The sequence below is a fragment of the Furipterus horrens genome, unplaced genomic scaffold, assembly GCF_987537825.1.
Source record: "Furipterus horrens unplaced genomic scaffold, mFurHor1.1.pri manual_scaffold_2, whole genome shotgun sequence".
In the NCBI taxonomy this organism is placed as follows: domain Eukaryota; kingdom Metazoa; phylum Chordata; class Mammalia; order Chiroptera; family Furipteridae; genus Furipterus; species Furipterus horrens.
In genome coordinates, this window is record NW_028327172.1 from 115,894,482 (window position 1) to 115,905,728 (window position 11,247).

Genomic DNA, 11,247 nt, shown 5'->3' on the forward strand with positions numbered 1-11,247 from the left:
AAAAATTCCAACTGGGAAAAAAAAACCTTATTTTTCTGACTATTCTCAGGTTCTAGAGGTGACTTTTCAGTATGTAAGAGACAAAAGTGATCCTTTTTTTCCAGACACAAATAGGAACTTTTGAAGAAACACTAGTGATTTTTATGGTAGATTAGGAGTGGGAAGAGTATCTGAGGTTTATGGATCATAAGCTTTGCATTTCTTGCTAATGGCCAAGTATTGATAATCAAAAAGCAGTTATGTGAATTTCCTACCTAAGAAAGAAAAACGTGCACATACTATGTACACATGTATACACCTGCATGCAACACATTCATGGAGTATAAACTTTATCTAGCTCTTCATAACTGACACTGTCATCCCAGAATACTGCATTAGAACATCAAAATCACTGAGATATCTTATCTCCAATTTTCAGTCAGACTTAGAATTTTCAGTCTTCAAGATCACACAGATATTAAAATTAGAATATAAACCACATTTGCTTACACTTCTCAGAATAGTCTCTATGACAAAGATAGAGCAAGTCACAGGTACCAGAGTCAGAAGATTTCTAGCAGCAAGGAAGGAAAAGTAGAAATTACCATTTCTAGAACTATTTCAGAGGTTCCTTGTGATGTCCAGGATTGTTGGTACTTCTATATTCTTAACAATATATAAAGAGTATTTTATTTTTTTAAATTTGCCTAAAATTTTCTATCCAAATTGGATTAAGTTTACATAATAGACTTTACGTTATTCTCTTCAATTGGTGTTACACTGTGTCTATTTTTAAACTGAATTTCTCTGGGTGTAAAATGTGTCTATTTCTAACTGGAATTTCTCTATGTCAAAAGATTATGCACACTAGTAATTCAAAGTACACAACGAAGTGAAACTTGGAATATAAACACCAAAACCATTTAGTTCCTTTATGAATGAATTCTGATACACTGGGTTCTTTCATTAAAGCAAGAACATACATATTAATTTGCAAGGTCTGCTTGAAAATCAGTAGTCTCTAGTTAACAACAACAACAAAAAACTGAATTATATATGTGTTAATATGCATTTAAGACTTATTTACTTTTAATAAATAAACTCTTTGCAATACAAATCATGTTTCTAAAGAACAAAAAAGGAAACAGATGAACTGACTGTCCAAATTGATTCTACTTCTGAAATGAATATAGTTAAAAAAATTCAAGAGACACAGGGTAAAAAACAAGTTACACACCTTAAGTTTAACTTTTAAAAAAAGGTTAGTATCTTACCTTGAAAAGAACAAGTTAAAAAACAAAACAATGACAACAACAACAAAAAAACCCAGCCCAATAATAAAGAATACAGAATGAAGATAAAGCTACAAAGAAACATGACCCGCTGGAGACAAGATGGCTGGGGAAACTGCCTTGCCATCTTCACCAACTAATATTAAGTCTGATTTTGACCCAGCTACAATTCAAATGCCAACAGAATAACAGGAGAGTATTTTTACCTCAGTGTTCACAATTTTGTCATATTACCTGTAAAGAGGGAAAATGTTTCCTTTAATTTGTTCTATCAAGATTCTCAACAAATTTAACATAACTGAACTCATACACACAAGAAAAATCACACTTAATATCAAACTGAAATGACTGATATTTTATGTAATTTACATAGATAAAAAAGTCCCCAAATGCCTATGATTGGAGAGCAGGAAAAAACCATGGCTCTTTAAGTGCTTATTATGCCCAGTAGAAAGCAGTAAGAAAACTCACAAGCAAGCTGAAAAAGCAATGAACAAACATGGTTTTTGTAGGCTTCAGTGGGGATATCACAATTGCAACCAATACCAATCAGCTGCTTTAAAAAAAAACCCACTATTTAAAGTTGTCAAGAAGTCTAAATAACCTCGGGACAGGGGTGCATTAAAAGAACTAAAAATCTGCATTTTCACTAAAATGAACGTTCCGATACTATTTTATATACATCCTCAAACGTCTATAGTTTCCACCTGGCTTTCTACCTTCCCCACTTCAGGTTTTTAGGTTCCCTAGTCTCCAAATTCAAACGCAGGATCCAAATCATCCTAGGACAGTACTGTAATACTACACTGTATTATTGACTGAAATTAAGCTCACTAAACGTTTACATTAAACAAGGTACAAATCACATCTTACATAACTTTGTTGGTACAATGTCCTAAACACATCAGCGTCTATATTTACTGACTCAAAAATCCTTCAACACTGTAGTTCTGTGCTGTTGAAACAAAACTGTTCCACTTTGCAAAATCTAAAGATCTAAATGCTACTGAAACTTCATGTAATACATTACTGTTTGGAGATTCCAGCCTTGCCCCTATTACCGGCTTTAATATTTTTTAACGACACTGGTATTGTGGGTAGGATAGCAGAACCAGTCAAAAGTGAACACCAGAAACCATTAAAAGGGTGTTAAAATTTTACATACTTACCCTAAGTCTTTACCTATGTAACATTAATGTCCCAAAGTCAGTTAATTTTATCAGCAACTTAAAGACATTTGTGCAGTCAACCTTACTTCCAGGAACATAAATGAAAACTGATACTAATAAAAGAACAATAAGCAGAAAAGTTGCCTTAAATTCTGGCAACAAGGTAAGAATAGTTTACATTAATGTAATTTTATTTTAAAGTCCTTTATTTTATTCTACAGGCCTTTCCATGACTAGTTTCTGAAATACTTAATAAAGTCTTTAAAAAGACAAAGCAAATTGGTAGGCCATTACCAAAATCACAAACTACCATTAAAGATACACAAAAATATTTGGCAGACCAGGTCTAGAACTGGTTCTAGAGTATCAAAGGTTTTCTGGTTGTTAATAAATTTCATTATGCCTCTAAAACAATATCGCTTAGATGTGACATTCCTAAAACGGCAACAAAAGCCTAGAAGTTTCAGTGAGCCAGTGTCGGCAAACCCGAACTAGGACAAAGATACCCTCTCCTTTGGCTGGTAACTAAAAACTTTCTGTTCTGGGATCAGCTAGCTTCAACTAAGTTTAAAATGGTGGCTAATTTGAGAGGAAAGCCTGCAGAATAGACGGAGAAAATAAATGGAAATTAATTCTAAAAGTTGAGTTCCTATTTCCAAATAAAGTGTGTCTTAGAAATGTTTTAGACGATAAAAACTCTCAAGAACAGGATCTAGCCCCATTCGCATTCTCTGAGGCGTGCGCAGTGCGCGGAACGGATGAATGAATGGAAGACAGGCGTGTGTGAAATGCAGCAGGTCCGGCCGGCAACCAGACCCGCAGCAGCGAGCAGTAGGCCTCGCTCCTCCCCCTTCCCTCCTCCATGACAGCCCAGTCTCAAGCATGGAGGGGCGAGAACAAAGTGATTCCCCTTCTTACCACCAGCCCCCTTCATACTACTCAAGAGATCTTTACCGCATGACACGGGGTTCTCCTCCCCACCCCAAACCTTTCTCGCCTCCCCTGCCGCCAAACCCGGCAACTCTCGGGCGCGCCGGAGTAACATGCGCTAGCCCCTGTCGGCTCCCCTCGGCGAGGTCGATGCTCTCCGCGCGTGCCGCGGCACCACTCCCGCCCAACCCACCCTCCGGCAACGCCAGCCCACCGGCTCTCAGGCCCACCAGACTAAGGAAGACCCGCGCGCGCCCCGCACCCGAGCCCCTGAGCTGGAGGGAGGAAAGAGGGAAAAGCAACCTCGGGGCTCCCTCCTCCACCTCACTGCAGGGCGGCACGTCGCCCACCCTCCCTGGGGCTCCCGGCGCCCGCTCGGAACCAGCCCCGCACCCTCCTATCCCTAAGACAATCCCCACACAGCGATCCCAAGGCCCAGATCAACAACCACCCATGTGGGCTACCTCGCAGCTCGGCAGGAGGCGCCCCACCGCCCCTCATCCCCTCCTCTATCCCAGCTCTCGGGCCCCCACCAAAACGTGTGCGCTACACGCCGCCGGGGCCAGCCTCCGGGGCGCCCCAACTTGCCCACCGGGAGATCAGGCCCAAGAAGAGGGGGAGGGGGTGGCAAGGGCTAACGTGCACTCAGGGAACGCCGTCCCGCGGGGTCCCGCAGTCCGAAGGGAGACGGAGCGCGGGGACCGGTGGGGGTGGGGGCCAAAGGCAATACTCACCGGTTCCACAGTCGCCATCTTAGATCGATCTGCTCGCACAACCGCTCCTGAAGGGGGGGGGGGAGAAAAAAATGGGATTCAAACCGGGTTGGCCAATTAATGTCCACGTGACTGACGTGTCCGTTTGGCCTTGGCGGCGCCTGCGCAAGACTGCGGCTGCCGAGGTTAAGGAGAGATTTCTGGGAAGTGGAGTCTCTCTCGCGCGCTAACTCTCCTGCACTCTCCCACTTCTTTTTTTTTTTTTTTTTTTAAGGGCAAAGTAATTTTTTTAAAGAAGGATTGGTCACGTGGTCTGTGGGTAAGGTTCGCGGTTCTCTGCCCGGCGGACACCCACGTGCTCGTGGGTGGTTTTCAGTGTTCTGTTCTACCGCCTGGATGGCTGCTGTCGCACTTATTACCAGGCATGCCTACTGCGCCCTTCGTTGCCGTGTCCGCCGATCTTGCCGGGAAGGTTAGGAACTGTAGGCTCAGCACACACTATAAAGCTTCATTTGTTTAGTTGAGGACCTAGGACTAGTTGCCGGTGTGTTTATTTAATTTTCTTTTGACTTCCCACCATTTTCTCTTAGTTTCAAAAAAAGGCGGCAGCGATGGAGAGTCGTTGTTTAAGCAATCAACCCTCTCTCGTCCCCCGGCTCCGCTAACGCTAGTGGTCACTCGCCATCACTGCGAGAGCGGGCTGTGGAACCGCCCACGGTCCCCACTTGCCACCGGCTGGGAGATGGGGCGTGCACCCAACAGCTTTTCCTGTCCCAAATCCTGAGACTAAGACGTCTGGTCTAAATCTTGAGTGGAAGTAAAAATTATTTGTAAGTTCTGTTCTCTCTGTTCACTATTCTGCTTTATAATGTGAACAGAAATAGCCTAAGTCCAGGTGCCAGCCAGGGAAGCCGCGCGGGGCTCCGCTGACTAAGCCCTGGACTGGTCGTCAGGAGGCATTAGGCTGGGTCAACTATGACTCGACGTTGAGTCATTCTCCTGAGGCAAGTGACTGAATCATTCAGTGCCTCAGCTTTTTCATTTATGAACCACAGCTGCTAATACATTTACCTCACAAGGGTGTGCTGTGGTAATAATTGTAAACTGGCTTTGAAAATGCATCAGACTCTATAAATGCTTCATAATAAGCAACCGCATGCCTTCCTAAGGATCAGCTACTTCCTCTGCTGTTTTTTTTTTTTTTAAACAATGCATTCAAGCTTTCTTTAGTTTACTCTGTTTCACGATCAACTACACAGGTCCAATTTTAATGTTTCAAGACAATTTTTTTTTTTCTTTATAACTAGCTACCCTCAGTAGAAGCTTTAATCTTCAGGAAAATATTGTTATATTCACAACATTCATTGTCAATTTGTAATTTATATCCACACTGGTATCCTATATTTCCTTTTCCTTTAAGATCACAAGACTTATTCTCTACTTTCTAGTTATTAATACAACAAATAGATCTAGTAGAGCACCACTATAAGATTCTAATAAGAAAGACATTATATTACTATTTTCCATGCTTCTTAGGAATGTTAGCTCCAAACGTCAGTGTAAGCAGGCTCCTCTGACTGCCTGCTTATAGTGTTACTAATGTCCAGAGCTGTGTCATACCTATTATTGAGTAAATAATGGTTGCTTGAGTTGACTAACACATAATTGAGGCTGCATAAGAACTCAAAACCATTGCCTGGTCATATGTTTTGACTTAATCTGAAGGTCAGGTTATTAAAGCTTTAATTTACTCTGCTTGGCTGTAGTAGGTTTAAAGTAGATGGAATTCTTAAAAATTAACTGATAAATGGATTTTTTCTTACAGAGCTACCTATAACAACTAGTAACTATTAGTTACTTAAACTATCCAAACTAATTACAATTGATCTCAGTGGTTTCTTTCTTGGTTAAAAGTAGTATCTGGCTATCTACTTTGAGGAGATACCACAGATATACCATTTTCATGCTAGATAATGAGCAAAGTATTAAGGAGATTTCAGTACCTATATGGATTCTGTTTCTTACAACCTTTTTTTAATGATAACTTTTATTTTATTAACTTTTCCCTTGATCTAAAAACTTCCCGCTTCTGTCAATCATCCTCACACTCTTACAATACTTATATATGTTTCTATTCTTTATAACTTCATTTCTCTCCTTTTTGTATAGATTTTGTTGTCTGTGTTTTATGGCACATTCATATGTCTATTGCCATTAGATTCTACCATGTCAAAGATTTGAGATTAGATTTTTTTATCTATGTGTGTATGTAGTTTTGTTTTGCCAGTCTGAAATCCACAAAGCAGAAATTTTGTACTTTTTCCTCTATTATTCTGCAAAAAAATTACATTTGTTACCTTACTACCATATTTGTGCTTACACTTAAGGAAAAGAGAGTAATAAGAAGATATACGAAATGAAGTATATGATATTAAAATACTATTCTATTTGATCTAAGTTTAATACATAGCAACTTACAGCTCAGCATAATATAGTAACTTATTTATTAGACTTGAATAATTCGTTCTCATGTATTATGTACTCTACATAATATATTCAAACTGGTATGTTATCAGTCTTTATAGATTTTACTCATGGTAGAAGACTTTAATTTGATATAACACAAGTTGCTCTTATATTCAATATTTACTTCTTTGTTATTGGAATTTTATTTACACTTTCTAGATAAGCAAAGTCATTGTGTTCTAGACATTGTTCAACTATGTCATATTGATTATATCTGCTGTGATCAATCCCTCGAAAATATTACTGCTAAAAATATAGATTACTGCTGCACTATCTACAATTTAAAAAAAAAAGCCTCAGAATTTTAGACATTCTATTTAGATTAGATAGATGCCTTTCTTAGTCTCTGACTAGTACTAAGCAGTCATTTTTCTTTAAGTGAGTAGATTTTGAGACAGAGGATATAAAATTGCATAATAAATGATCTTTAATATTGCTATGTTGGACATTAACTTTAGATATAATGTAAAGCAACTTCTAATTCACACTAACATGGCTATTGTTTCTTTTACTTTGTTCACTCTCTTTTCAAACTTGCTTACATACACTTCATGCTCTATTTCTGTTTTTATTGTTACTAGCTACAGTGATATTTATAGGAAAGACCCAAGATGATGGCTTCTAACAGGATAATTTAAAATGACAATTGTATAATTTAGTAGTACGTATTTAAGAACATGAACTCTGATGTTAAGTTATCTTGGTTATAATCCCAACTCTCCCACTTACTGTGTGACCATAAGCAGTCTCTTTATGTCCTGCTTTTGTCATGAATTAGATGGGCATAATAACAGTACTTATATAGTGTGTGAAATACATGAGTTAACCCATGTAACATACTTAGAATAATTCTTGTACCTAGTAATTACTCAATGTTAAGTATAATTCCAATGACATAACATTAGGACATAAATTTCTTATTTCTACTTTGTAGTATAATGTAATATGCTTAAGAATTCTTTTAAGCAAGGACCTAACCCCAGGCCATATCCTTAAGTATATGCCAAGCTTTCAAAGTAAACTAACATTTACTGATTTCCTATAACATACCAAGTATTTTTCATGTCAGTTACTTCATTTGATCTTGATAACAATTATGTGAATTAAACATTGTCATCCCCATTTTATAGATAAAGAAACAGACTCAGTCAAGTGAGGGGATATATGCAAGTCCACACAGTAGGTGGTGAGCTGGAATTCAAAACCAATTATCTTGACTCCAAAATTCGTACCACAGCTGCTTTCCTCTGATAGATTTTTTGAAATGCCTTTCTCTTCAAAGAACTTCTAATACTAAGTTCATTTACAGAACTGACAAGCCATTCAAGAAGTACTAAGTTAGAAGTGGGAAATGTGTAATTGCTGAAGGCTATTTAAAGGACATGTGAAGCCCAGAGAGTTCCTTCTAGGACTGTAAGATCTGTTTGACATCCTGTCATAGACATATAAATAGTTCAGAGTCACATGTCTTAGTCACAAAGACATGTGACTAGGAAGGAAAAGGGTGCATCTAACAAGCACTCATTCACCCAAAGAATGAGCCAGTCACATAATTCCTTCCGTCCTTTCATTCCAGTCTTCCAATGCCATCTCTTGAGAGAAACCTTCCTTGACCACCCTATCTAAATTAGTATGCCCCATTACTCTTTATTGCACTGCCCTGCTTATTTTCCTTGGGACCACTTCATAACCCTAGCTCTAAACCCAATATTATACTAAACATTATTTAATTAATTGTTGGTTGTCTCCACTAGGAAAATATTAGCTTCTTGAAGATTTGTAGATTGCTAACAAGTATTTGGGAAAAATCAAAATATAATTTTAAAAACTACACAAAAGTCTAGCCTCAGGACTAACACTGTAAGCAATAGGAAATTACTATGTGCAAGGGACCATGTTAATCAGCTCACATGCATTGATAATACCTCATTTTATCTTCAAAGCAACATTCTGAGATAGATAAGGAAACAGGTTAAAACACTTTCAAGAAGACAGTTCTGTCTTCAGGGCTCTTATTCTGGTTTTTTTTTTTTCCCTTGGTGTTTTTGTTTTGTTTTATTTGTCTTCAGGGTTCTTAACACTATATAATATTGACTAGATTGTATTGGACTGCCTAACCAGAAAGAGTGTTGTCTGAAATAATGAGAAAAAAAGTGTTCTACAAAGAGTATGTGAAAAATTCATGTAAGTGGTCTGCAGGGTCAATAATAAAGTACTTTCCACAATGAACTTAATTTACCTTTAAAAATTGAAATTAGGAAAAAATTGAAACATGGGACAAGATAAATACTCTGTTAAGTATATTTTATTGATTATGCTATTACAGTTGTCCCAATTTTTTTCCCATTTGCCCCCTTCCTCCCGGTACCACCCTTCCCTCCAGCAATCCCACCCCCCACCTTGGTTCATATCCATTGGTCGTGCATATAACTTCTTTGGCTTCTCCATTTCCTTTACTATCCTTAATGTCCCCCTGTCTATTTTGTACCTATGAGTTATGCTTCTTGATCCCTGCACCTTTTCCCCCATTCTCCCCCTTCCTTCCCCGCCTCCCCACTAATAACTCTCCAAATGGTCCCCATACCTATGATCCTGTTCCTGTTCTGGTTGTTTGTTTAATTTGTTTTTGTTTTTTTAGATTCAGTTGTTGATAGTTGTGAGTTTGTTATCATTTTAATGTTCATTGTTTTGATCTTCTTTTTCTTAAATGTGTCCCTTTAACATTTCATATAATAAGAGCTTGGTGATGATGAACTCCTTTAGCTTTACCTTGTCTGGGAAGCACTTTATCTGCCCTTACATTCTAAATGACAAGTTTGCTGGATAGAGTAATATTGATTGTCGGTTCTTGCTTTTCATCATTTTGAATGCTTTTTGCCAGTCCCTTCTTGCCTGCAAGGTTTCTTTGGAGAAATCAGCCAACAGTCTTATGGGAACTCCTTTGTAGGTAAGTCTCTTCTGTTCTGTTGCTGTTTTTAAGATTCTCTCTATCTTTTAACCTTTGGCATTTTAATTATGATGTGTTTTGGTGTCATCCTCCTTGGGTCAAGCTTGTTTGGGACTCTGTACTTGCTGAACTTATATGTCTATATTCTTCACCAAATTAGGAAAGTTTTCTTTCATTATTTTTTCAAATAAGTTTTCTATTTCTTGCTCTTCCTTTTCTCCTTCTGGCACCCTTATAATTCAGATGTTGGTACATTTAAAGTCGCCTCAGAGGTTCCTAAGCCTCTTCTTGTTTTTTTGCATTCTTGTTTCTTCTTTCTGTTCTGCTTGAATGTTTATTTCTTCCTTTTGTTCCAAATTGTTGATTTGAACCCTGGCTTCCTCCACTTCATTATTGGTTTAGTGTGGATTTTTCTTCATTTCACTTAGTGTAGCCTTTATATCTTCCCTTATGTGTTTGCCATACTCAGTCATTTTTCTGAGCATTGTTATTACCAGTGTTTTGAACTCTGAGTCTGTTAGGCTGGCTCTCTCCTCCTTAGTTCTCCCTCTGGAGCCTTGATCTGCTCCCTCTTTTGGGCCATACTTTTGTGTCTCCTCAACTTGACAGCCTTCCTGTGCTTGCCTCTGTGTATTAGGTAGAGGTGCCACACCTGTTACATTATAAGGGGCAGAGACTTAGGTATTTGTCAGTGTGGGGCAACCAGTTTCACCAGCACTGTATGTGGGGGATGGGTCAGAGAGGAAACAATGCCACTTGCTCAGCACTCCCTCCATTTCCAGTCACTTCCCCTACTTCCTGTATGCAACTGGTGCCCCTCTAGCTGTTGCCCTGGCGATGGTTCCCAGAGAGGGTAGGTTTACGTACATTCTAGGGTCGTGGGGGCCCTCTAAATGAACCCTCCTGAGAGACAGGCAGTTTCTTCCACTGTCCCAGTCCCCTCTGGTTTTCACAGTCAAAAACAATGAGGCTTTATTTTCCAGCACTGGAACCATGAGCTACACAGTATGGACTAGGGCTGGGGTCGCTCCCCAGGTGTCCCTTCTGGCTTTTATAATGTGTGACCATTTGTTCTGCTGGCTGGCTGCAACCACTGCCTTGCCACTACTGTTAACACCTCACCTCCAACACATTGCGTCTTCTCTGCCCCGACTCCTCATCTCTCCCCCTGCTACTCATCTGGATGAGCATTACTTCTTTAAATCTTAGTTCGTTGGACTTACATATAGTTCAGTTTTCTGGCAGTTCTGGTTGTTTTTGTTTTGTTTTGAGGTAGTTGCAATTCTTATGGTTGTGCAAGGAGGCGAAGCATGTCTACCTACACCTCCATCATCTTGGCTGGAACCTTTTCTTCTGATAAATAGTCTTTAGAAATAACTCACAAGATTAGAAACACCCAAAATTCAGAGATTTGGATGGAACTTCAGGGAGACACAACTGGATTTTTACTGCTACACACGTGGATGAGTGCTTGCGTTGAATTTGTCTGAAGAAAGAAATTTGTTAATGGGTAGGGGTTGACCTGCTTGCCACCAATAAAAAGAGGAATTTAGAATTACAGTATTTGAGGACCTATCTCTAGTATAGATCAGGGGACAGGGTGCCCTGGTGCAAAAATACAGATCTTTCGTCCATTGACCTTCATTGGGAATGGTTTGACATCAACCACACAACATACACGTTGTTTTGAT

General features: G+C 39.1%; 1 protein-coding gene across 1 annotated transcript in view; it reads right to left on the bottom strand.

The window, feature by feature from the left end:
• EIF4E (eukaryotic translation initiation factor 4E) overlaps positions 1–4,151 on the bottom strand; it is a 42,180-nt gene extending 38,029 nt beyond the window's left edge. The window contains exon 1 of the mRNA XM_090267956.1: positions 4,105–4,151. Within this exon, the coding sequence (XP_090124082.1) occupies positions 4,105–4,122 (18 nt within the window). The 5' untranslated portion in view covers positions 4,123–4,151. The remainder of the gene's footprint in view (positions 1–4,104) is intronic.
• Positions 4,152–11,247: the final 7,096 nt, after the last annotated feature.